This window comes from Hordeum vulgare, chromosome 2H (assembly GCF_904849725.1).
Source record: "Hordeum vulgare subsp. vulgare chromosome 2H, MorexV3_pseudomolecules_assembly, whole genome shotgun sequence".
In the NCBI taxonomy this organism is placed as follows: Eukaryota; Viridiplantae; Streptophyta; class Magnoliopsida; order Poales; family Poaceae; genus Hordeum; species Hordeum vulgare.
The window spans coordinates 571,064,183-571,091,601 of NC_058519.1; the positions used below are offsets into that span (position 1 = coordinate 571,064,183).

Sequence of the window (27,419 nt, forward strand, 5' to 3'; positions counted from 1 at the left end):
TACGGGCCAAAACTTTAGAGACAGGCATGGCGCGGGCCAGCTCAAAATAATATGGGCTGACAAGCCGACGCAAGTGGGCCAGAAGCCACAGTTCCTTACTCGTTTGCTAAAAAGAAAAGGAAAAAAAAGGGCAACAGCCAGTTCTTCAGGATCGTCAGCTAAATTATACTAGTGTGCACTTAAATTACAGATAAGATGGCTAAAGATTTCACAACAACTCCATTATCTGAAAGAGAGGCTGAGCAAACAAGGGTATATACTCTTGTCTAAAGAAAATTCATTTGGGGGTCGTTAGTACCAAGACAGGCTACTAGACTTCTACGAGTTGTGCTGACAAATCACACCACGGGAGAACCTCAGTTTCTCTAATTGAGAATGGAGAACTCTTCTGTAGGTAATCTCATTCCGTGGGAGGAACAATCTTGTAAAGTTTGAAATCATCACTCCATGGCCTGAATTGGCCGTCATTCGTAATATTCTACAGAGGAAGAGAGTAAATTGTTAGGGACACAAGTTAGCGGGTACTGTACTTCTCATTGTTAGTCTTGATACTATTCAGGCATGCAAAAAGGGTTATTACGAAAAAAAATCAAGGAAATGGTATGAATGAGGTTACCTCCATCCAGAAGAAAAATCCACGCAACAGAGCTAACTGATTGGGTTTGCTGCTACTTTCTACACGTACTTGTTTCGCAAGATCTGGAGTTAAATACTAAAAAGCGTGTTAATTCATACTACAACATGCAATCAATCACGTTACAGAACATAAGCAGTGTTTCCTAAACATGCACATACCACATTACTTCAAACCAGGTACCAATATGATTTGCTACTACTACTTTCTCCCCTTATCGGGAAAGATTACTTCTCAAACAAAACAGACGTTTATTATAGCAAATATAATAAATCTGTTGGGAATTTATCTTTGCACTCCCATCATGACGCAGACCTTTGGAGATGTGCTCATAATTAAGTTACTCAATTGTTAAGTCAACACAGTACTCCACAACAAACTATTTCAGACATTTGTTTTTTAGGTCGGCCCCAGAGGATCTCGATTCATTAAGAAACAAGAGTTGTCCGGTTGATATACGGAAAACAAGGCTAAAACCGTCACAATAACCCACGAAGGGAATACCAGCCAACCTCGCCACCCACACGAACACACAAGAAGAAAATATTGTCAAGGTTGTCACTAAGTGCCATTGTCAGCACTCCTCCACAAGCCATTTGTTAAGAATGCACCACATTCCTTGCATATCTTAGGCAAAGATGAATAAAAAGGACACTCGGCACTGGAATGCTAATATGACAGGATAACGATTGCTGGCTTGGTCCCGACACCTTCAGTGGGAACTGGTCAGCAGAGATTTCGTCTGACTGCCCAAAGAAAATGGCCACGAGGACACCTTCACTTCAGTAGAAGGGGGTCTCCTTGCTGATCTAGCTTGCCGCATGATAATCCCAGAAGCAACTGAATGTGTGGGCGATCCAGGGAGAGAGGCCAAACATCACGCATCTTTTCTCAACCTCAACCATCGTGTCCAAGACAGGGTCATGACTGTTTGCCAGGGCAGCTGGACTTCTGATGATGTTACTGCTGACATAACGTAATTGTGCTGTGTTTTATAGCTAAGTTTTTGCCTTTGTAAGGCTTGCACAAACACTTATCGTCTATTAATTCATCGAATTTTGGGTTTTCTCAAAGAATAAAATAAGCATTACATTTCTTTTTAGAAAAGGAGGATGACCCCCGGCCTCTGCATTTGGGAGATGCATGCGGCCATTTTATTGATTATTCTCGAGGACCTTACAAAGCAGTACAACAATATGCCTGAATCAGCCATCTTAGCAACATTTGCTGTTACTCCTATCCATATGATGAAGGTGTGCAAGCTGAACCAAATACCCAGACCTCTCACCTAAGCCTAACATCTAAAGCCGGAGACCCTGACCGAGCCACATACCGGGTCCGGGGCACAAACCGGTCCGACGCACTCACATGTGTCGTCGCCGCCATCTTCCGCTGGTCCATCTTCAGATCAGATTGAGGTACCAGCCTTGGCAGGTGCCTCCGCCATCGACGCCATCATGACGCCAAACGACGACCTCCACCTACGCGAGTCCATCTCCAAGCAACGGATGGAGATCCATGCTAGGATAGGGCCGCACCACCGACGTCGCCCACCACCCACAAGCGCCACCCAGCCCCAAGGTTCCCAAAGCGGCGCCTTCAAGAAGGGAACGACGTCGTCAGCGCCGCCGCCGCCCAACAAAGTTAAGGCTTTCGCCCGGGAGACCTAGGGGAAGGGGAGGTGAGGGGATCAGTCCATACCGACGCCTCCAAGGAGGGGAACGGCGCCCTCAGGCGTCGCCGTCGACGCGGCCGGCCATGTCCGACCAGGGATTTCGCCCGAACTAGATCCCCACCACCAGCAGCACCTCCTGTACAAAACCGACAATCCAAGGAAGCGCGGCCCGACGAGGCTGGCCCGCACGCCGAACAGGGAAGGAGGGGAGGCGCTAGATCGCGCGCACCGGCCACCGCAAAAGACGCCGCCAGACGCCAGCGACCACTGGATCCCGCCGCCTGCACGGCCGAGACGTCGGATCCACCTCCCGCACGGCTGCTAGCCTGCCGTGCCTCGCCAATGGAGCCGCCGCTCCAGATCCGGGACTCCGCATGCAGAGGCAGGGCAGCCTAGGCCCCACCGCCACCATCCTTGGCGCCCCGGGCTTGCCCGGCGGCTGCCTCAGGCGGCGGCGAGGAAGGGATGGGGAGGGGGAGGCGGCTAGGGTTGGGAGGGAGGGAGGGAGGGAGGGAGGGAGACGTGCGTGAGAGTCAGGAAGGGAGGGGGAGCCCAAGCAATAATATGTTTACATGGCAAATTGTGCAACACAATTATGAAATGCCACAGCCTTTTTTTGTTTTGAAGTCCTGCTAAACTAAGCTTACAGGGGTTTAAAGTGTTTCTATAGAAAGCGTATGTCCACCATAGATTCAAGCAATTCGTCAGTACGCTATTTTGGGCAGTCCTGCTAAACTAAGCTTACAGGGGTACGTCAACAAAGAAAAGAGAAGGGAAATATTACGTAACACAAATCGAAAGAACCCCAAAAAAGTATGCACATAGTATGAAAGCAAGCATACCTGGGTGACAATCAAAATATGATGGTACCCTTTCATGTGTAGAGTCGTAGTACTTCACACCGCTGCGCGTCTGCCTTTTCTTTGTCGCCGGAAGGTGAATAGTAGCATTGCCAAGCAGCATATCATATTCTCCCTGGCTAAATGGTTTGCAGAGAACACGCATTAACCTTTCCTTAAATTCTGAATCTGGCCTCTCCATGATATGTTTAGGCCATACAACACCATGTAATCCCTGTGAAACAATGAATTTATCACGATTTATGAGTATCTAGAATATGAGAAATATGATTTAGAAATATTGATAATAGCAAGGAATCTAACAAAATATTTGAATGATCTGTTTAAACCTAAATATTTCTAACTGGATCATATAGGCTTTCTGAGAAAACCTGCTATTAAATGTGGATAATTTTCCTTTATTTTGTCAATCTTAATGTTAGTGTGCTCATCTTTACCATTGTAAGAGCTTCTTTCCTTTTTGCCACTCCCAAATTCACCTGGGCTAGGCTACCCAAGGTTGCGCTGAATCTTGCTGCTATCTGGTGGTAATATATGTCCAGATTTCCGTATTCAACGGGTAGCTTGCCTGGTGGTAATATGTTTATCGGAAAAAGCTATATACCACTCACTGCGTCCAATTGTCGACCCTTCGCACAGGGTGGCGTGAGCGATGGACGCAGTGGGCCGGCCTTAACGCGTTTCACAGATCCCAGTTTTGGGAACCTTCTAAGACTTTCCCAGTCGTTTTTTCCGGTTTTGGGAACCTAGAAGGTTCCCTTAACCAGTTTTTCTTTTTTTCGTTTTACTTTTTCTTTATTCTTTTATGTTTCTTCTATTTCTGTTTATGTTTCAAAAATGTTCTGGATATTCAAAAAATGTTCTGGATTTACACAAAATGTTCCGGATTTTCGAAAACTGCGGGGTTCTAGCCCCGTATCTTGCTGCCATCGGAGCTGTTAGCAAATAACCTAGCTCGACAGCGTCAGGTTCAGGGTAGACGCAGTTTCAGGGTTCAGTTTCGTCAGTCCCGTAGTGTTCGTTGTTTTCTGTTAGTTGTTGGTTCAGTCAAGCCTGAGGACGCGGCATGTGCGCTCCCGAGGCCGTAGTTCACGGCGAGCACGCACCCCTGATCGTGGGATGGCACGATCTGGTAGGGGGGTCGTCCTTGATCCGTTTTTCCTGTCAATCAGTGAATAAGAGGAAGAAGAAAAGCAGCAGTTCAGTGCGCTGCACAAAATACTGTCGTCTCCCTCTCTCGTTCTCTCATCGCCACTGACAGAAGCTCTCCCTCTCTCTCGATCGGGGGTAGGGTAGCGACTACAATTGGCATCAGAGCCACCGTGAGGTCCGGGACATGGCCGGGGACGACACCGGGAGCAAGACGCAATCGACGCCGCGCGCGAGAATCTCCGACGGCACAGAGATGACCGTGGCGGAGAGATCATCGGCGCGGGTGGTGCGTGACACCGGCGGCACGTCATGGCCAATGCTGACGAGGACCAACTACACCGACTGGGCGGTGCTCATGCAGGTCATGATGGAGGGACGGCACCTGTGGGACGCCGTGCAAACAGGCACGGCGGAGCGGAGCGACGATCGGCTCGCGCTCGAGGCGATTATGCGCGGGGTGCCGCCTGAGATGGCACCCTCTCTCGCCGGCAAGGCCACGGCGAAGGAGGCGTGGGACGCGGTGAAGACCATGTGCCCTGGAGTGGCGCGCGTCCGCGAGGCGAAACTCGCGACGATCACCAAACAGTACAGCGACATTCGGTTCACCGACGGCGAGACGGTGGATGACTTTGCGATGAGGATCACCAACATGGTGGCCCAGATGGCACAGCTCGGCGAGGAAGTGCCGGAGAAGCGCGTGGTAAGGAAGTTCCTCTCTGTCGTCCCGAAGAGGTATTCCCAGATCGCGCTCTCCATTGAGACCCTGGTAGATCTTGACGCGCTCTCGGTGGAGGAGCTCACCAGCCGACTCAAGGCCGCCGAGGAGCGGTATGATCTCGAGCAGGCGGAGACGGGCATTGATCGTCTCCTCATGACGATGGAGGAGTGGAAGAAGTGCATGAAACGCACTGAAGCCGACGGATCCAGCGGCTCCGGATCTGGTGGTGGCCGCGGAGGCGGTCGTCGCGGTCGCGGGCGCGGACGTGGCGGAGGGCGTGGCAACAGCAGCCGCGCCGAACCCACTGACATTTGTCGGCACTGCAAGAAGGCCGGACACTGGCGCGTGAGTGCCGCACGCGTCTCCGCAAGGAGGCAAACCTTGTCGAGCAGGGCGGACATGCTGCGGACGGACAAGATGATGATCCAACGCTCCTGATGGCGGTGATCGCCACGTCCCCGTCACAGAACGCGGGGGAGCAGGTCATGCTCAACGAGGAACACGCGGAGGCAAATCTGGGTGCGGAGGAGGCATCGTGCGACGGGCGGTGGTTCCTGGACCCCCAGCGCCTCCAACCACATGACCGGAGACCGCGCGGCGTTCGCGGAGCTGGACAAGGGCGTCACTGGGAGCGTCAGGTTCGGAGATGGGTCCAGCGTGGCCATCCAGGGCCGCGGCACGGTCACGTTCACCATGCGCAGCGGAGATCATCGCGCCCTCACCGACGTCTACTTCATCCCACGCATGAAGACCAGCATCATCAGCCTCGGGCAGCTGGACGAACACGGCTGCACCACCAAAATGCAGGGCGGCACTCTCACGCTCTATGACTGCCGCCAACACGAGCTAGCCCAGGTACGGCGAAACGGCAAGCGTCTCTATGTGGTCCGTTTGGACATCTGACACCCTGTCTATCTGTCGGCGCGCACCGGCGATGAGGCATGGAGGTGGCACGCCAGGTTCGGCCACCAGCACTTCGACGCTCTCCGGCGCATGGGGCGCGCGGACATGGTGCGCGAGATGCCCCTCGTGGATCACACCGAGGAGTTGTGCGACGTGTTCTTGGTGGGGAAGCAGCGACGTGCGCCGTTCCCTTCCCATGCGCGTTTCCGGGCGACAGAGCCGCTCGAGCTGGTCCATGCCGACCTCTGCGGGCCGATCACCCCCAGCACACCAGGAGGCAAGCGCTACTTCATGCTTATAGTCGACGACCACAGTCACTACATGTGGGCCAAGATGCTACCGGCGAAGGATCACGCCGCGGCCAGCATCAGACAGTTCGTCGCCACGGCAGAAGCAAAGCGCGGAACAAAACTGCGCACGTTCAGAACGGACCGGGGCGGTGAGTTCACCTCCACAGCACTCAGTGAGTACTTCGCGGACCAGGGAGTCCAGCGGCACCTGACGGCGCCTTACTCGCCGCAGCAGAACGGCGTCGTGGAGCGGCGCAACCAGACGGTCGTCGGCATGGCCAGGAGCATGCTCAAGGCAAAGAACATGCCGAGCTGGTTCTGGGGGGAGGCCGTGGCGACTGCAGTGTTCATCCTCAACAGATCATACACCCGCAGCGTCGATGGCAAGACCCCCTACGAGGTGTGGCACGGCAAGAAGCCAGCTGTACACTACCTACGCGTCTTCGGCTGCATCGCCTACGTCAAGAACACGCGGCCCGGGCTGAAGAAGCTCGACGACCGCAGCACGAAGATGGTCTTCATCGGCTACGAGGAGGGCTCCAAGGCGTACCGGGTATACGATCCCCTAACCAAGCGCGTCTATGCGTCGCGAGACGTGGTGTTTGATGAGGCAGCAAGCTGGGATTGGAGCGACGGCGGTGAGCTCAACGCCGAGCCGCTCGCTATCCACCACGAACTTCCTCCCATCACAAGAGCTCAGAGGATGCCCGACACGGCAGTGGAGGCGAGCGGCGTGGAGGACACAGGAGCACCAACCGTCACGCCCAAGGCCGCAGCTAGACCTTCACCATCATCAGCATCACCTCAGACTGCTGTAGCTGTAACCACACCGGACACACCCGGCAGGGGTGCGCCCCCGGAAGGCGTTCCGGGGGGAGTGGAGTTCGTCACTTCGTCGACAGTGCAGCCAGATCTCTTCGACGCCGACGATGATCCCGTCGCTGGACACCGGTTTCGCTGCATCTCTGACATCCTCAGGAGGGACAGCGAGCCAGCACAGATGGCCGAACATCTCATGCTAGCTGAGGAGGAACCACTGAGCTTCGCCGACGCCGAGCCGCACGAGTGCTGGCGACGCGCCATGCTGGATGAACTGGCCTCAATCAAGGAGAAGAACACTTGGACGCTGACTGATCTGCCGGCTGGCCATCAGGCGATCGGGCTCAAGTGGGTGTACAAGCAGAAGAAAGATGCTGCCGGCGTGGTGATAAAGCACAAGGCGAGGCTCGTAGCAAGGGGCTTCGTGCAGAAGGAAGGCATCGACTACGACGATGCTTTCGCGCCCGTGGTGAGACTGGATTCAGTGCGCGTCATGGTGGGCATGGCGGCTCAGCGCGGCTGGGAGCTGGATCATCTCGACGTCAAGTCGGCTTTCCTCAACGGCGAGCTCAAGAAAGAGGTCTACGTCAAGCAACCACCTAGATTTGCTCAGAGAGGAGAGGAACACAAGGTGTACCGCCTACACAAGGCGCTCTACGGACTGCGGCAAGCTCCACGAGCCTGGAATGCCAAGCTGGACTGTACTCTGCAGCAGCTTGGGTTCACGAGCTGCCCATCGGAGCACGCCATGTATGCACGAGGAGAGGGACAAGGACGTCTTCTGGTCGGCGTCTACGTCGACGATCTTGTCGTCACCGGCGGTGACGCCACGACCATCCACAGGTTCAAGACGAAGATGATGGGCAAGTTCCGCATGAGTGACCTCGGCCTGCTCAGTTTTTATCTGGGCATCGAGGTAAAACAGAAGGCTGGCGAGATCACTCTATCGCAAGCGGCGTACGCTGATGAGCTCCTGGCACGGGCAGGCATGGCGAACTGCAACCCGGTGCATGTGCCCATGGAGCCGCGTCTCAAGCTGAGCAAGGAAGGGCCCGAACCACGGGTGGACGCCACTGCCTATCGTAGCATCATCGAAGGGCTTCGCTACCTCACCCACACACGGCCGGACATCACCTACGCGGTGGGATACGTGAGCCGGTTCATGGAGGCGCCGACAACGGCGCATCTCGCCACCGTCAAGCATCTGCTACGCTACATATCAGGCACGCGCAAACTTGGTTGCAGGTACGTCAAGGGTAGGGATGGCGAGCTTGTTGGGTATAGTGATTCGGACATGGCAGGAGACATAGACGATCGCAGAAGCACGTCGGGAAGTCTCTTCTTTCTGGGAGGCGCTCCGATCACTTGGCAGTCCCAGAAGCAGAAGATTGTGGCTCTTTCCTCGTGCGAAGCAGAGTATGTGGCCGCAACAACGGCGGTCTGCCAGGCGATCTGGCTGAGCAGGCTCATGAAGGACCTGCTGAAGGAGGATGCCGGCGCCACTACCATCTTCATCGACAACAAATCCGCCATCCAGCTGTGCAAGAATCCCGTCTTCCACGACCGAAGCAAGCATATTGATGTTCGGTTCCACTTCATACGAAGGTGCATGGAGGAGGGAAGAATCCGAGTCGAACACATCGCCACCGGCGATCAACTCGCAGATATTTTCACAAAGTCACTTGGGCGCACGCGGTTTTTGGAGCTCGCACGCGTATTGGTATGGTAGAGACTTGATCTCACTGTTGTAGCTAGCTTAGGGGGAGATTGTTAGCAAATAACCTAGCTCGACAGCGTCAGGTTCAAGGTAGACGCAGTTTCAGGGTTCAGTATCGTCAGTCCCGTAGTGTTCGTTGTTTTCTGTTAGTTGTTGGTTCAGTCAAGCCTAAGGACGCGGCATGTGCGCTCCCGAGGCCGTAGTTCACGGCGAGCACGCACCCCTGATCGTGGGATGGCACGATCCGGTAGAGGGGGTCGTCCTTGATCCATTTTTCCTGTCAATCAGTGAATAAGAGGAAGAAGAAAAGCAGCAGTTCAGTGCGCTGCACAAAATACTGTCGTCTCCCTCTCTCGTTCTCTCATCGCCACTGACAGAAGCTCTCCCTCTCTCTCGATCGGGGGTAGGGTAGCGACTACAGGAGCCACTGCCGCTGCCGCTCCCTCCTGCCACCAACCCTGCGGGGTTCTAGCCCCGTATCTTGCTGCCATCGGAGCTGCCGGGATCCAGTGTTGCTTCTTCGTCCTCCTCGGCCCCACGGCCCCGCCTCAAGTCGGTGGTGGTGCAGGACAAAGCCGTAGCATCTGGAGGACAGGACTCTCCGGCTGCTGCGGACCATGGAGGTTGGATTGAGGTGTAGGGGCGTCGGGGAAGCTTGGATGCTACCAATGTGACGGATGTTACGCCTCCTTCATCTCTGGTGGCCACCCAGGCCGAGCGTGTCGCCTACCTCAAGTGGATGGATGGACCATGGAGGTTGGATTGAGGTGTAGGGGCGTCGGGGAAGCTTGGATGCTACCAATGTGACGGATGTTACGCCTCCTTCATCTCTGGTGGCCACCCAGGCCGAGCGTGTCGCCTACCTCAAGTGGATGGATGGAAGGTGCTTCCATTGCCTCAGCCGCAAGCACTTCACCACTGCATGTACGGAGCCGCTCAAGTGTTGGCGCTGCTACAAGAACTTCCACCTTGCTAGCCAGTGTCCTGGTCCATCTCGAAGGCCCCCCTTGTCGACACCTTCCTTGGGGCCTCGCCCTGGTGTTGATGTTTTCTGTGGTGTGCCGGCCGGCCACCCTTCAAGGCCTCGTTCCTATGTTGATGCTCTCTTGGCTTCGCCCATTGGAGATTGCTCGGCTCGTCCCGTGGATGGTTGTGCCCTCCCTCGAGCTCCCGTTGAGCGGGATCTTCTTGATGCAATGTTGTTGGCTGGGCCGTTGGACACTGTTTCGTGACAGGATGAATCTATGCTTGATGAGTCTATGGTGCCACCTTCTCAGGTTTCACCTGCTGGTCTCGTGGGCTGCTCTGACTGCTATGATGAGGTCTTTGATTGGTGTGATGAGGTGTGCTTGGATCATGTTGTTTTGACGGTGGATAGCGAAGACTTCGACGACCCAATGTACTTGGAGGCTATGATCTCGATGTCTCGCTCTAGGGGCTGCTTCTCGACTACTGATATGCAATTTCTCGCACATCCGACTCGAGGCTCTGCTTGGGGCAATGATATGCGGTAGACCCATGGTGCCTCGTCGGTAGGGAGTGAGGAATCTGTTGATCCTATGTGCTCGGAGGCTACACTCTGGTTGCCACGCCCTGGAGTCCCCTCCTTGTTTTCTATGGTGCATTCCCTTGTACGCCTGAGGCCGAGCTCAGAGGAGCCGCTTGGTATGAACGCGCCCAACGTTGTGGCTGAGACTGTGATGGACGTGTGCAATGATGTTGCAATGGCGGCGCAAACTAGAGTAGCGCCAATATCTCTGGAGGATTTTCTCAACAAGGTTACTTGTCCACTCCCACAACCTCTGCTTGGGACCCCCATGCCTTCAAATGGGGATAAGAATGACGGGCGGCAGAGCGGGCGTCTTGAGAAGAAGAACAAGGCATTCAACATCCTGACATCCAAGCGCAGAGTATAGGATGTTGCAGTTTTTTGGTGAGCTTCCGGAGGTCAACAAAGCAGAGGGTCGAGAGCAAAAGATGCAAGCATATCTGGACAAGTGCAAAAAAACACTCTCACCGCAAGTGATCGAGGCATTGAGCTCTTTGGCGAGGATTGCAGGGAAGTCAAAGTTGAACCTCTCGGTATGCTTTCTACAAGATGATGTTAGCACATGATTTCCCTTCGGTGTGGATGGTTTCCCTTCGGCGAGTGTCGGTCAGTTGGGTTGCACTTGAGTCTCGCCTTACTGTTTTGGGCCTAGGCGCTCTGGTGTGTGGCTCCGATGATGTCCCTTGATGATGTTTCTGTTCGGCCCCTATCCCCTAGTTCTAGTGCCTTTTTCTCGTTTTCTTTTTTCATTTTTAGGTTTTCATTCGATTTTTCCTAATTAGCCGAGAATGTTAGGTTTTCAGGTCCAGTTTTCCTTATAAACTGGACCAACTCTCTTCTTCTTAATGAATGTTGTAACCTCCTGCCCCTCAAGGTGTTCTAAAAAAATTAACACTTATGTGTTCCTGCGTCTCTAGAATCATGCAAACCATAGAGGCCCTAGATGTGAGGGAGGCCACTCACCATGCTTTGGGTTTCCCTATGAGGATTAACGATACAATTTATACAAATTTGAAACGCTACCACAATTTTACGAATTTTTTATATGCATTTGAGTGCAACCTCCTTTTAAAAAAACATAGCCATCAAATTTAAGTTTCCGATATGGTAATAGACATGGAGCAGATTATCACTCCTACTTCAAATGTGCCCGCATACAACATTGTGGGTTATGTTACACAAAATTGATCATATTAGTATCGTACGCACAATCACTTTCTTACCTAATGTGACTTTGCAATTATTAACAGAAGTACAAGATATCAACAGGTTCACACACACTTACATTGTATTATACTGGCGAACAAGACCAAAGGCCATCTACATGATGGCATTGGCAATTTGATAACAAAGGCAACCCATAAAACTAGTATATGTAGTAGACTATTATACTAGATAGTTTGACTAGGTGATTGAAAAATTATAGAACCAACATATCCGTTGTATGTATTAGAAGAATTCCACACAACAAGATAAAGAAAAATATTTTGAATAATGCAATATGTTTCTATTCTCCCAAAGCAGACATTACTGTTGATTCTACTTATTATCATTTTCAGGAGAACAGGCATAAGTCTCCGAAATTATTGCTTTCTATTGTCAGACTGGAAGCGCGACAAAAAGCAGGACCACATATTAATTCATTACTTAAAACTTTGAGAGAAGTTAAAGGAAACCACACACACGGCTATGTTATGAAAACGCAGATTGGTCAGAAAAAGACATGCAGTATGTTTTAGAATTCCATAAGAAATTGTAGAATCGGGAGGGGGAGAGAGGAGTACCTCGAGAAGGGACAAGGCCTTTTGTCTGGTAGCTCCCGTGAGTTCTCCTGTCTCGTGTGTGTGGCGGCTTAGACTGAGAACGGGATGGCTTGGAGCCTCCTTCTAGGTCAGTCCCTTTACATGGGCTTGGTCCCTAAGAGATAAGTGGATGGGTTGGGCCCATACCGGTTCAACACACCCCTCAAGATGTGTGGTAGATATCTATCATTCCCAACTTGTCACATGCCAAGTTACAGTCCTTTGTTCCCAACCCCTTTGTCAAACAATCTGCAAACTACTGCCGAGAGCTGACATGAGTAAGGCTGATGATCCTGGCATCAAGTTTCTCCTTAATGAAGAAGCGATCGATTTCCACATGCTTTGCCCTATCATGTTGAACTGGGTTATTAGCGATGGCTATAGGTGACTGATTGTCACACCACACCTTCAAGGGTCCCCTCCTCAGAAGTTTCAACTCGCTCACTAGGTACTCACCTAGAGCATCTCACACAACCCTTGGGACAATGCTCTATACTCAGCTTCTGTTGTTGATTTAGACACAGGTGGTTGTTTCTTGCTTCTCCATGACACCAAATTTCCTCCCACAAACATGCAGCTGCCAGAAGTTGATCTTCTATCATCTTGACAACTGGCCCAGTCAGAGTCACTATAGCCATCCACCTCAAGATGTCCACTCTTCCCAAACCACAACCCTTTACCCGGAGTCCCCTTCAAGTATCTCGGGATTTTGTGCACAATGTCAAGATGCCCACTCCTTGGTTCATGCATGTATGTGCTCACCACCCCCATAGCATATGTAGTGACAGGCCTGGTATGACACAAGTACAACAACCTCCCAACGAATTTCTGATAATCTTCCTTATTCACTAGCTCTCCTGATTGTGCTGTCACTTGGTGATTTTATTCAATCGGAGTAGGGGCAGTATGACATCCCATCATGCCCTAGCCACTCAAGAGATCCAAGGTGTATTTTCATTGGCACAAAGAGATTCCCTTCTCTGTCCGAGCCACTTCAATGCCAAGAAAGTATTTTAGGTTACCCAAATCCTTTATCTCAAACTCCTTGCTCAAACAACCCTTCGGTCTCTCTATTTCCTCCTTATCATCTCCAGTGATGATAATGTCATCAACATAAACAACAAGAATGGTGATCTTCCGATCAGAGTGCTTGTAGAACTGTGGTCAGCGTTACAGTGACCATACCCCATACCATGGACAACATGTGTGAACCTATCAAACCATGCCCTTGGTGATTGCTTCAGTCCATACAAGGATTTCTTCAGCCTACATACCTTCCCAGTAGTCTCTAAAGTACCAAAACCTGGTGGTATCTCCATATACACTTGTTCCTGCAACTCACGATGCAATAAGGCATTCTTGCCATCTAATTGATGCAACTTCCACCCAAAGTTTGCAGCACAAGAGACCAATATCCTTATTGTGTTCAACTTTGCCATAGGAGCAAACGTCTCATCATAGTCAATTCCATAAGTTTGACTATATCCTCTAGCGACCAATCTGGCCTTATACCATTCAACCTTCCGTTCACGATTCTGCTTCACTGTATAGATCCATTTACAACTCACTGCTTTCTTTTTTTGCCAGCAACGTGGTTAGCACCCATGTCTTGTTTTTCCTTAATGCTTCCAACTCTTCTATCATCGCTTCACGCTTGCTGTGCAGCCTTCCATTCCTTTGGAATTGACACAGTTTGAAGGGAGGCAACAAACACCTTATACGAGGGCGACAAAGCCTTATAAGACACAAAATTGCCAATATCAAGATCATCACAAGCATCATCCTTCGGTAGAGCCTTCCTTGCTATTTCACCCTTTCTTGTCGCTTCACGTGTAGCCTTTCGCAATGCAATGGGCAGCTCCACTGTGCGAGATGAGCTTGTCTCACTGTCTTGCTGCTCCCTCTGCACTCTTGCCTCACTGCCTTGCTACCCCCCTGCACTCTTGCCTCACTGCCTTGTTGCTTGCCTTGCACGTGTGGTTGTCGTCGAGAGTACACCAGGGTGTTCGTTTGCCATCGATCCCGAACAGGAAGCTGGAGGTTACCAATCTGAATGGAACCCACTGTTGGCTAAACATGGACCTGCACATCACCATCAATGTGAGTACGAGCCAGAATTGTACCGACAATTGGCTGGACTTGAACATGTACATCCTCATCAGTGTTAGTGCCCACAGAATCATCTTGAGAATGAGATACAACATTCTCCCCCTCTTAACCATCCTACACAGAGTGTAAGTGGTCAAGCTCTGCAAACAACGGACTTAGGTATGTCAGCCCACCATAGAATGACTCAGACTCCCTGAAAGTGACATCCATACTTATAAATCGACGTTTCTCAAAGGGACACCAACATTTGTACCCCTGCTGACTCGAAGCATAGCCCAAAAAAACACTTCACTGGCTGCAGATCTAGCTTCCCAATAGAAGGTCGGTGGTCACGAACAAAGCAGGTACTGCCAAACAACTTTGGGGGAACAACAAACCTATTTTCTCCAAACAGCAATTCACACGGCTATTTCATGCTGAGTGTCCTTGAAGGTGTCCGGTTGATCAGGTATGTGGCTGTCGTAACTGCTTCACTCCATAAAAACTTGGGCACATTCATGGTAAACATCAATGACCGAGCAACCTCAAGAATATGCCGATTCTTCCTTTCTGCCACTCCATTTTGAGGGGGGGGGTCCGGACAAGAAGTTTGATGAAGAATCCCTTGGTAAGACAAGAAGGCACCAAAGGTGTTGTTCACCTACTCTGTGCCATTGTCAGTCCTAGTCAACTGCACCTGCACCTTAAACTGGTTCTTTACCAAGGCATGGAAATCCTAAAAACAGTTGAACACCTCATCCTTATGACGCATCAAATAAATCCAAGTCATACGAGTATATCAGTCAATAAAGGTAACAAAGTACTTCATTCCATTCACTGACACAACTGGGCTCTTTCATACATCCGAATGAATGAGCATAAAAGGAGATATGCTCCTACGCCCGTTACTCACATATGTAGCTTTTGTGTGTTTTGCATATTCACAAGCATCACATGTCAGCTTGCCCTTGCCTATTCCACACATAACATCCGGAAATATTCTACTATCTAATCAAACGAGACATGTCCCATCCTACAGTGATGGACCATCGTCTGCTTCTCCTTGTCCTCCATGGTCGCAGCACAAACCAAGTCTGGCTACACCCCCTGGTCCATATACTAGAGCCCCCCTACGTCGGGTGTCAGTCCCAACCGTCTACCTCGTCTGTCGCTCCTGAATCTCGCAACCGAATTTGTCAAGGATCACAGGATAGTCTATTTGATCAGTGAGAGCACTGAAAGAGAGACCAAATTGATAGGAAAAGCTGGCACAAGTACAACTGATGATAGGGACATGGTCGGAGCTCACTTTACTATACCAACTCCAATGAGAGGCAGTTTTGTGCCATCAACAGTTTGTATAGTGCGTGTATGAGAAGGAGGATGCTTACTGTAGAACTCGAACATGCAGGATTTGCCCACAACATGGCTCGATGCTCCAGAGTCTAGAACCCATTCTGGACCATTCTCATTAGCAGCAAGAGATGCCTTTTCCGGATTATCTTCATTAGTGGAGGTCCAGTGGGCACAATCTCCATAGCGAGTATTCAAGCCAGGAGTTTGGAGCTGTGATATGAAAGCATGAGGCTCTTCCAACTCAGCCCTCAACTTAAAGGTCTAAGCATCCTTCTCACGTGTCACCCCCTCGGTTGTTTCCTTGCCAGCCTGGATTACCTCCACCTTCAAGAGATGCCTTTTCCGTATTATCTTCATTAGTGGAGGTCCAGTGGGCACAGTCTCCATCAGTGGCGGAGACAGCACCCGGCGAGCCGGGGCTGCTGCCCGGGCTCCCATGGGGCATGTGAATGGAGCTCTAGTAGCGAAACATGGTTTACTTCATAGTTTTTTGGGCAAAATCTAATTAACTTGGCATCATGTATATCTTGCCCAGGCTATAAATTTGAGCTGGCTCCGCCACTGGTCTCCATAGCGAGCATTCAAGCCAGGAGTTTGGAGCTGTGATATGAAAGCATGAAGCTCCTCCAACTCAGCCCTCAACTTAAAGGTCTAAGCATCCTTCTCACTGTCACCCCCTCGGTTGTTTCCTTGCCAGCCTGGATTTCCTCCACCTTTGTCTTGAGGCTTTCCACTTCCTCCCTGAGCCTCTCAACCTCTGCTACAGTCATGTTGTGTTCCTTCTTTGACCCTGCACTGGCCTTCTCTGCACTGTCCTCACCACTCTTCTCTGGCTCCACATCACGCCCTCTCATGTCATCATTCCCTAGATGCTCCTTGGCTGCATGGTGAGCACCAGCCCCAGGCCCCCAGCTATGGTATCATCCATCTCCTCCAGAACAACAGCATTATTGGCGCTGCCAGCAGCACCATCGGCCCTTGCAAAACGCGCCTCGATGGTCACAGGACGCACCCCCTGCCGACCTCCTGCTCCATCAGGAAGAACCTCTCCTTGAGCATGAGGCTCTCCCCCTCAAGCCTTTCTCCTCTACAATCAGCAGCAGCAGCTCCAACACACAACACATCGTCCACTTTCAGCAGCAGCAAGAACCAGCAACTCAGATGCCCAACAGCAGCTCCAGCAGCAACATCACACAGCACACAGCGGCACTCAAGTGCAAGCAGCAACAACAGCCTTCTCCTCCTTCCTCTGCAAACAGCAGCAGTGAGCACAACAGACCAGTGCCAGCCACCGCCGCACCCTTCTCCAGCAGAACAACAGCAGTCCGTCACCTCTCCTCCCTTTATCAATCTGCAGTAATCAGCAACCGAGAGGAGAAGTAGCAGAGTCGGCAGCAGCAGCACCTCCTCTGCTTCCTCCCGAGCAGCAACAGCAGCTTGTCTGCTTCCTCCCGCTCAGCAACAGCAGCTCGCGCAGCCGCACTGGCCTTTCCGCGCCAGCCGGGACTCCTCCTAGCCCTGCCGTCGCCAGCCACCAGGTCCCGCACGCGTACACGGCAACCCCTCGCCGGACCTCGCCACCGGCCGGCGATCTAGACCACCGTCGTCACCGGCAACTTGGCTCTGATACCATGTAGAATCGGGAGAGAGAGAAAGGAGTACCTCTAGAAGGGACAAGGCCTCTTGTCCGATAGCTCCCGTGAGTTCTCCTGTCTCGTGTGTGTGCGGCGGCTTATACCGAAAACATGATGACTTCGAGCCTCCTTCTAGGTCAGTCCCTTTACATGGGCCTAGGTCCTAAGAGATAAGTGGATGGGCTGGGCCTATTTTTTTTTTCAAAAATTCTACTTGCCATATTTGTCTATTCAAAGTGTGCTGAAAAAAGTAAAGCAGCATGAACTCAATATGTTCACTTGGATACTAGAGAGAGCCCCTCTTGGGTCACTAAATAACAAAAGGTGATGAAACCGAGCGTGGAGGCTTTGTTGGGCTTGATTGCATGCTAGTTTTCTTCATCCTACTCCCTCTGCTTCTAAATATAAGTCTTTTAAAAGATTTTATAATGGACTACATACGGAGCAAAATGAATGAATCTACACTCTAAATTATGTCTATATATATTCGTATGTAGTCTTTAGTTAAATCTTTATAAAGATTTATATTTAGGAACGGATCGAGTAATTAGCACAGATGTGGGCATGTAGCTGCAGGATATTTATTGGAGGCAAATCCAAGCATGGCATGGCTCATGCCAGTCCTCTCTCCCTAGGCCACTTGCTTGACATATAACAACCGAACGTAATTGCAGCAAAGGCAGCAAGCAACACATTATTGAACAGATCATTGATGCCAATTTCTTTACTTTTTTTAATATTAGGAGAGGATTGTAATGTGTGCACAATATGCAAGGGAAAAAATACAAGTTGAGCCAAAGGAAGAAAACAGAAATAGTTAAATTCTAGTATTCAGCAATGCATCTCTCTTCTTTAGTACAGTCATAAGCCTTGACTCAAGTTCTTATTGAGACAAGGTACGTGCATATTTTTAGGAATTGGTATCAGTAACCACCGGATTAATTGGTTGTAACAGATATACTATATGCACCCAAGTACTACTTTACTCTAAAATAATTGCGTTCTGAATCTGAAAGAGAGGTGAGCGTTAAATAGTTTATTACGTTATATCAGGAAGTGCCATGCATTAACTAAGTAAAGGCATTTACTCAAACAGGTAAGTTGGAGGGAATACGGTTGATCATATCGGGTCAAATTGAATGGTAACAGATGCAATGGTTGTTAAGTTGATCTCTCACCGCGTGGGCCCAACGGCCCACCGGGCCTTGATCTATGCGCCCTGATCGGGGGCGCCCAACCCATTATGGTTGGTGGGCCCCTGTGACCCGTGCTATATAAAGGACGGTGGGGGTGCCGGGGCACGAACTACGAGATTCGCCGCTGTCACACCCCTACCGACATACCTATCCGATCTAGGTTAAGCGCGGTGCTCACGGGAAGCTCCACCCACGCCTAACCCTTCTTCTCCATCACCGCCGTCGCCACCACACCGATGGAGAATGGTGCGGGCTCATCCGGCTCAGGGCAAGGTAATTACACGGGTTTGTACCGGATCAATCTATGCCTAGTTGATCCACGTTCTATCAATGGTATCATGAGCCACTAGGCAAAGATTTATTCGGTTGAACGAAATCGAAAAGAAAGTTTCCCCTTCCCCTCCCCACATGAACCCTAGACGGGCAAGTACCGAAGATGGCCTAGGGCCTCGTCGGAAAAGAAGCGCCGCCGCAAGGCCGCGCCTGTTCCTCTCGATCCCCACACGCATCGGCAAGCTGAGGTGTGGGGAAGAAGAACCTACCTCCTCGGAGGCAAAGTACGGATCAAGATCCAACAAGAAAAGAACTCGGATCCGATCCGAAAAAGGCAAACCAAGAAAAACAAAACAAAAGGGGGAGGAAGGAAACATGCAACGAAAAAGTAAGGGCTCCATCACCAAATCCCTCGACGGCGCCGCGCTCACCGCAAGGCGGACGCGCCGCCGGCGAGGGGGATGGCAACGGAACTATCTTCCGAGTATCGGACAAGTTGGCACCCTCTTGGCAGGGAAGATGGCACCCCAACACACCACTTGACGGTGGCACACTCTCCCTCGGGAGAGGGCGCGCACCGGCAAGGAGAGTGAAGGGGGCCGCCGCTGCATGCTAGGGGAAGGAAGTCGGGGGCCCAGAGAGGCATCCTCGGCGGGGCATCGATGCCGCCGCGCGAGGGAAGCCCTCGGCCACCGCAGCAGGAAGATGGCGGCCAGATCCGCGGATGGCGCGAGACCTTCCGGTCGCCGCTGCCGGCGGCAAGATCCACGACTCCGGCGGGGCAGGGAGCCACCAGAGGCCCCTTCTCGGCGGGGCTTGAGAGCCACCGCGCGAGGGGAAGGCCCGGCCTCCGCTCGGCAGTAGGGGCAAGCGCGGCGTGGGGCTTTCGGCCGCCACGGCCGGCGGCCACCGCCCGGCCAACGCTCGAGGAGCAACCGGCAGGAGGGGAGCCTCTCGCAGAGAGAGAGAGCGCGCGGGCTGGGGAGGGGGAAATGAGAGATAGGGTTTCCCCTCCCCACCGGCTCAATGTTTTTGATCCCCCGAGGGGCGCGGTGCGCCGTAGGATCTGCGCGGACGGCCAGGATCTCTCCTGAGCCAAACCCTAGGCCAGGCAGGCCATCGGTCCACCAGGCCGCAAGTCGCAGGCGGCCCAAGCTGGCGGGAGGAGGACCAGGCCACGGGCCGAAAGGAGAGCGCTGGCCCAGGCCGAAAGGGGAAAGGCCATAGGCCGGCCCAGGCAAAGAGGCCTCGGCCATTTTCCTTTATTTTAAAGGTTTTCTAAGTTTCTGTCTTTTTAGGCAGATTTAAAAGTATTTACTAAGCATTTTTTCTTATGAAAACATGTTTAGAAATAGCAAATAAAAATGTCCAAGTTTCTGTCAATTTAGACAGAATCGAAATGTTATTTTTTCTGCAAAGAAAAGTAAAAGGATTTCTCAGAATAAAATAGTTTTCTCAGAAAAAGGAAAGTGCATGATCTTTATAAAAGCATAAATAAAGTTCTCGAATTTTTATTAAATGACAGAATTATTTTCTGTAAAGTTAAGAGGCACATGAAATTTTATTTCACGTTTTCCGCTGCTAAACGAAATATGAAATGTGGTCATGTTATTATTCTGACCAACGTTGTTTAGTAACATGATCATGTTGCATATTGCAAAATGATGCATTTGTTTCTATCATTTGCCCAACGGTAATGTAGATTAATTTGCATAGGCAATTGTATGATTATTTTAACCAACGTTATTTAATGCATATAATTGTCGTACTGACTTCGCTTATGTGGTGATTTCAGGAGGTTTTCATCTGATGAGCTGCCTCAAGGATGTTCCTACGCTCAGAGGGGATAATTACTCTGAGAGGAGGAAGAAGGTTGACATGGCTTTGTGCATTGCTGAGGTGGGCTGGGTTATGGAGGAACCACAGTCAGTTGCACCCTCAGAACCAGTCAGAGATGCTGACGAGGATGACGAGAGCTGGGAGAAAAAGAAAGGGGCTTGTGCCAAAGAGGAGATGTCCTACTCCATACGTAACAGGACATGGATAAATGCCAACAAGAAGTGTTTGGCGTTTATTAAGAACACCATTGAGACCACCATCGTGGGCTCGATAGCAGACTGCCCTACTGCAAAGGAGATGCTCAACAAGATAAAGAGTCAATTTACTGGCTCTTCTAAGACCTATGCCACCGAGTTGATCAAACAACTGGTGACAGAGAGCTATAATGGAGGTGGGCATGGCATGGGGAGCACATCCTCAGGATGAGCAATACTGCAGCCAAGCTTAAGCCCATGGATGCGGACCTGGAGATTAAACCAGCTCTCCTCGTCTACCTGGTCATGGCTTAGCTGCCTAAGGAGTTCGAGACCTTTATAGTTAACTACAACATGCAGCCCAAGACTTGGGATATTGAAAAGGTCATCGCAATGTGCTCACAAGAGGAGAAGAGGATTAAGGCTTCACATGGTGGCTCCCTTAACTATGTGAAGGAAAAGAAAAAGGTTTTCCCACCTAATCAGAATTCTCCCTCAAAGCCACAGAACAAGCTCCAAGGCAAGGCTCCCGTCTATTATCAGCCAAAGCCAATAACAGTAGACAAGGATACTTGTATGTACTGCAAGAAGACCGGGCACTACAAGAAGGATTGTGCTGCCTGGCTAAAGGTCTTCATGGCAAAGAGAGGTAACTTTATTGTTTCCTTAGTAAATGAATCTCTGTATGTAAAGTTTTCAAAATCTACTTGGTGGATTGACTCAGGTGCAACTGTTCATGTTGCAAACTCTTTACAGGGGTTCAGTTCGACGAGGACCATGTGCCAAAACCAAAGAAGTATTGAAGTCGCAAATGGTGTCCAAGCAAAAGTTGAAGCTGTAGGTGACATCTCCTTGGAGCTAACCGAAGGATTCACGCTTCTGCTTAGTGATGTTCTTTTTGTGCCTTCATGTAATAGGAACTTAATAAGTGTGTCGTGCTTAGACAAAGACAATTATCAATGTGTTTTTGGACATGGTAAATGTACCGTGTGGTACAATAATGATTATGTAGGCAATGCCTTTCTTCATGATAAGCTTTATTTGTTATCAATTCGTGATATAGTGAATTATGCAAATAATGTGAATGTGCCAAGTTCTTCGTCGAACAACGAGCAAAAGAAAAGAAAGAGAACTCACGACTCCTCGAAACTATGGCACTGTCGATTGGGCCATATTTCCAGGGGGAGAATAGAAAGGTTAATCAAAAGCAAAATTCTTCCAAAGTTGGAGTTCTCTGAGTTAGAACAATGCGTAGATTGCATTAAAGGAAAATATGTAAAACAAATAAAGAAAGGTGCAAACCGAAGCACAGGAACACTGGAAATAATCCACACTGATATTTGTGGACCGTTTCCGGTGAAAAGTGTGGATGGTTATGATTCATTCATAACATTCACAGACGATTACTCCCGCTTCGGTTACATTTATCCAATCAAAGAAAGAAATGAGGCATTGGATAAATTCAAGATATTCAAAGCTGAAGTTGAAAATCAGCTTGACAAAAGGATTAAGATTACCGTGGGGGGGAGTACTACGGTCGACACACACCATATGCAGGAGACTGGCATTGTCGTCCGTTATTCAATGTCGGGCGAGCCTCGGAAAAATGGAGTAGCTGAAAGGCGCAACCGTACCCTCATGGATATGGTGCGCGGCATGATGAGCTGCTCCGACATGCCATTGGGATTGTGGATGGAGGCGCTTAAAACCGCCATTCACATTCTCAACAGAGTACCAAGCAAGTCAGTGCCCAAAACACCGCACGAGTTGTGGACAGGAAGAGTGCCATCCCTGCAACACTTCAGAGTGTCGGGATGTCCAGCTGAGGCCAAAATGTTTAATCCAAACATTGGAAAGTTAGATCCAAAGACAGTGAGTTGCCATTTCATTGGCTACCCTGATAAATCAAAAGGTTTTCGTTTCTACTGTCCAGACAGATTCACAAAGTTTGTAGAAACGAGACATGTTATCTTCTTAGAGGACGAAATGATGAGGGGGAGCATGGTAGCTCGAAAAATTGATCTTGAGGAGAAAAGGGTGCATGCACCCATTCCGATGATTCAAGAGCCATTTTTCTCGCTACCAGCTGTGACTCCAACGATGACAACTATGGGAGAAGACCCGGAACCTGTCCTTGAGGAGCCGACTAAACCTGTTATTGATCATGCAAGGGAATTGCAGCAAGAAAAAATAGAAAGTGTGCCAGACAATGAGGCACTTAGAAGGTATAATAGAACAAGAAGACCTGCTATTTCTACTGATTATAAAGTCTATAACATGGAAATGGTTCATATGGATGGTGATCCCACCACATACGAAGAAGCCATTAAAAGTCCTCACTCATCAAAATGGCTAGAGGCAATGGAAGATGAGATGAAATTGATGAGTTCCAATAATGTTTGGGACTTAGAGATCATTCCTAAAGGAGCAAAGACAGTATGCTGCAAATGGGTCTACAAAACAAAGTATGACTCTAATGGGAATGTTGATAAGTATAAAGCCCGACTTGTGGCAAAAGGATTCACGCAAAGAGAAGGAATAGATTACAATGAGACTTTTTCTCCAGTCTCTTGTAAGGATTCCTTCAGAATCATAATGGCACTAGTTGCTCATTTTGATTTAGAGCTGCATCAAATGGATGTAAAGACGGCATTTCTAAACGGAGATTTAGAAGAAGATGTCTACATGAAACAACCCAAGGGTTTTATCATGGAAGGCAAGGAAAACATGGGATGCCGCCTAAAGAAATCCATTTATGGGCTAAGGCAAGCCTCTAGACAGTGGTACATAAAGTTTAATGATACTATTAAAAGGTTTGGATTTCAAGAAAATGTTGAGGATAATTGCATTTATGCAAAGTTTAAACATGAGAAATATATTTTCCTAATCTTGTATGTGGATGATATCTTGCTTGCTAGCAATGGTATTAGTCTACTACAAGAGACAAAAAAGTTTTTATCCTCGAACTTTGACATGAAAGACCTTGGTGATGCATCATATGTTTTGGGAATTGAAATTCACCAAGACAGGAAAAATGAAGTCTTAGGACTTTCACAGAAAGCATATTTAGAGAAAGTTCTACAAAACTATAATATGCACAAGTGTAAAGCCACGCCTGCTCCAATAGTCAAGGGCGATAGTTTTGGGAATCACCAATGTCCCAAGAATAAGTACGAGCTCGATGAAATGAAAACAATACCGTATACTTCGGTTGTTGGAAGTTTACAGTATGCACAAGTGTGCACACGCCCTGACTTGGCATTTATCACCAGGGTACTCGGTAGATATCAAGCAAATCCAGGCCAAGAGCACTGGAAGATGGCAAAGAAAGCTCTGCGTTATGTGCAAGGCACAAAAGAAATCATGCTAACATACAGGAGATCTGAGTCCCTAGAGATAAAAGGATACTGAGACGCAGATTTTGCGGGAGATAGAGATGCTAGAAAATCCACGTCCGGGTACGTGTTCACTCTCGCAGGCGGAGCTATTTCATGGAAAAGCTCCAAACAGACCATAGTTGCATCGTTCACGATGCAAGCAGAGTTCATAGCATGTTTTGAAGCCACCGGGCAGGTGATATGGTTAAAGAAATTCATACCCGATTTGAAAGTGGTGGATTGTATTCACAAGCCACTAAAGATATACTGTGACAACCAGCCCGCGGTATTCTACGCTCACAACAACAAGTCTAGTAATGCTTCCAAGACGATAGATATAAAGTATTACGTTGTGAAAGATAAAATCCAGGATCAAACTATAAGTCTTTAGCATATAAGTACAAAGTATATGCTTGCGGATCCGCTAACGAAAGGCTTACCACCCAGTGTGTTCAAGGAACACTTAGCCGGCATGGGTTTGTTGGAAAGCCTATGATTCCTAGATTATAAGAGGCCCAAAAGTAAATGAATTTGTTTCAAAACAAAAGTGTGTTGTAGTTGTATGATTATATCGGCAATTAAGCTGTGACGATGAGACATGCTCTACATGCTTATATATGATGGAACAAATGAAAAGTATAAAGTCAAAAGTAAAGTCGAGATCAAGGGGGAGAATGTTAGGTTGATCTCTCACCGCGTGGGCCCAACGGCCCACCGGGCCTTGATCTATGCGCCCTGATCGGGGGCGCCCAACCCATTATGGTTGGTGGGCCCCTGTGACCCGCGCTATATAAAGGACGGTGGGGTGCCGGGGCACGAACTACGAGATTCGCCGCCGTCACACCCCTACCGACATACCTATCCAATCTAGGTTAAGCGTGGTGCTCACGGGAAGCTCCACCCACGCCTAACCCTTCTTCTCCATCACCGCCGCCGCCACCACACCGATGGAGAACGGTGCAGGCTCATCCGGCTCAGGACAAGGTAATTACACGGGTTTGTACCGGATCAATCTATGCCTAGTTGATCCACGTTCTATCAATGGTGCCCCTCCATATTTAACAAGTATGCAGGAAATTCATTTATTCAGTACTAATGTGATTTAAAATGTAGTACTCCCTCCAATCCATATTTAACAAGTATACAACAAATCCATATCGGAGGGATTATTGTAGTTCTCAGACATGTCATAGGAAGCATCAGCATCAGCTAGGCACACTCGTACACGACACACTACTACTTTTTTAGCATGCTGAAAGACTCTTATATGGAACCTACATAGGCATCCTCACTGCTGGAAACACATTTTTAATCATTGTATACTATTACTAAAACCAACAGTGCGGGCTGGGGAGAAAAAATAAAAGGCACAGGAAATTCTCACCGAAGCAACGGGAGGCTCGGCATTATGTCTTGAATCCGTTTCTCTGTTCACAGTATTCAGTGTTTTCACAGGCAGCTCCCTCGACGGCTTGTCTTCATCCTTCTCCCGCTTGATCTTCTTAGCACCATTTTTCACTCCTTTCTTCTCCTTCTGACCCTGTTCCCACAGGTGAAACGTGCACTTACTCTGCTTTAGCCTTCAGGAACGCGGCAGTATTTAACTGGAGGAGGGAAATGAAGATGATTTTTTATTTAACCTTTTGCCAATGTGCAGGGGAATCGCGAACACGAGCCTTCAGCGGAGGCCTACTACCCGTGCTAATCCCGGCCACCTTCTCCTCTTCCTCCTCCACCTTGATCTTCTTAGCACCTTCTTCTCCTCCATCCTTGTCTCCCCGACTCTGTTCCACCGTTCCCACAAGTGAGACATCTGCTTACTCTGCTTTAGGTAGGCACACGGCAGCATCTAACTGGAGAGGGGAGATGCAAACGATTTTACCTTCTGCTGATGTGCAGGGGAATCGGGCACACGATACTTGATCTTCTTAGCACGATTTTTAACTCCTCTGCCTTGATCTTCTTCTTCCTCCTCCTCGACCTTGATCTTCTCACCACCATTTTTTCCTCCTTTCTTCTCCTCCTTCCGACCCTGTTCGCAGAGGTGTAGGGAATGCGCTTACTCTGGTCTAGGCACGAAGCAGCATTTGTTAACTGGAAGGGGGGAAATTGAAACGATTTTACCTTCTGCAAAAGCGAATGGGAATCGCGCACACGAGGCTTCAGCGCAGGCCTACCCACCTTCCTCTTCCTCTTCTCCTTCCCCTTCTCCTTCTCCTTCTTAACGCCGCCGCCGTTCTCCGCCGAAGCAGCACGGGCAGCCGCTTCCTCCCCATCCTTCTTCTCTGCCCCATCAGCCTTGTCCACCTGGTCGTAGGGAATAACCTTGCCGCCGATCTCGAGCACCATCCTGCCTTTCACCACCCGCGTGTGCCTCAGGAATGTGCTGTAGTGCTCATCCATGTCCGCGGTGTCGTACCCTGGGATCTCCGCGGGGGGTTTCTTCTCCTCCACCGGGCGGTCGCTTCCTTCCGGGGCTGGGGAGGGGAGGAGGGCGATTCGGGCTCCGCCATCGTCGGGCTGCTCGCACTTGATGGCGTGGAGAAGGGAGTCGAGAAGGCCGCGGGCAGGGCGCTCGGGGGCGGAGGAATCGCTGCCGGGGTGGAGGTCCTGTAGGTGGCTGAGGTAGTCGGGGTCGACCTGATGGGCGCTGATTCCTTGGGCGGCGAGCTTCGCGGCGACGAAGTCGGCGGAGGAACCGCCGCCGGGGTGGAGGTGCTGGAGGTCCTGGAGGTGGTTGAGGTAGTCGGGGTCGACCTGATGGGCGCTGATTCCTTGGGCGGCGAGCTTCGCGGCGACGAAGTCGGCGAAGGAATCGCCGCCGGGGTGGAGGTCCTGGAGGTGGTTGAGGTAGTCGCGGTCGACCTGATGGTTACTAATTCCTTGGGCGGCGAGCTTGGAGGCGACGAAGTCGGCGGCGGAAGCCGGAGTGCGTGGCCGCGGCGGCATGGTTGGGGTTTTTGGGTCTGGGTTGGTAGCTCTAGGCCGTGAATGCGAAGAGACGCCTAAAGCTAGTAGTGGGAACGCAAGCGATTAATTGGAGCCTCGCTCGTGAGTCGTGACACAGGGCAGTGGACAGTGGAGTACTCTGCGAAAGCGAAGAGACGCCGCAGGGACAGCTGGACAGGGGAGGGAAACATGCCGTTTTGGGAAACCGCATCCAACGGCGCCTGATTGGTTGATGAACAATGGAGGAGTGTACGCTCTCCTTTTGAGCAACTCGCGATCTACAATATCCAAGCAGTTCATCCTCATTATCATATAAGAGTAGTATTTTTTTTACAGATTTGTTAATTCACATCTACGTCTGCCATGGTTAATACAGGAGGACGTCAAGGTTTCC

At 50.1% G+C, this 27,419-nt stretch overlaps 1 protein-coding gene across 2 annotated transcripts; it reads right to left on the reverse strand.

Moving 5' to 3' along the window:
• LOC123427372 lies at nucleotides 1–27,142 on the reverse strand. 2 transcript variants are annotated; one of them, XM_045111397.1, is made up of 7 exons: nucleotides 26,201–27,140; nucleotides 25,959–26,108; nucleotides 25,717–25,860; nucleotides 25,461–25,616; nucleotides 3,152–3,383; nucleotides 617–699; nucleotides 1–478 (listed from the first exon to the last, which is right to left on the reverse strand). In XM_045111397.1, exons 1-7 carry the CDS (start codon nucleotides 27,023–27,025, stop codon nucleotides 401–403), a joined length of 1,668 nt encoding a protein of 555 aa, XP_044967332.1. In that variant the 5' UTR covers nucleotides 27,026–27,140; the 3' UTR covers nucleotides 1–400. The 2 variants fall into 2 exon arrangements, 1 of the variants encoding a protein (XP_044967332.1); XR_006622392.1 differs by having other exon boundaries at nucleotides 386–478; nucleotides 617–712; nucleotides 26,201–27,142.
• Nucleotides 27,143–27,419: the final 277 nt, after the last annotated feature.

Excerpts from the sequence above, each read along its gene's own strand:
- LOC123427372 (XM_045111397.1), bottom strand. The coding sequence starts at position 27,025 with ATGCCGCCGCGGCCACGCACTCCGGCTTCCGCCGCCGACTTCGTCGCC. Across the intron at positions 26,109-26,200 it reads CCCATTCGCTTTTGCAGAAG|GGTCGGAAGGAGGAGAAGAA; the intron begins GTAAAATCGTTT and ends CTCTGCGAACAG. Across the intron at positions 479-616 it reads GATTTTTCTTCTGGATGGAG|AATATTACGAATGACGGCCA; the intron begins GTAACCTCATTC and ends CTTCCTCTGTAG.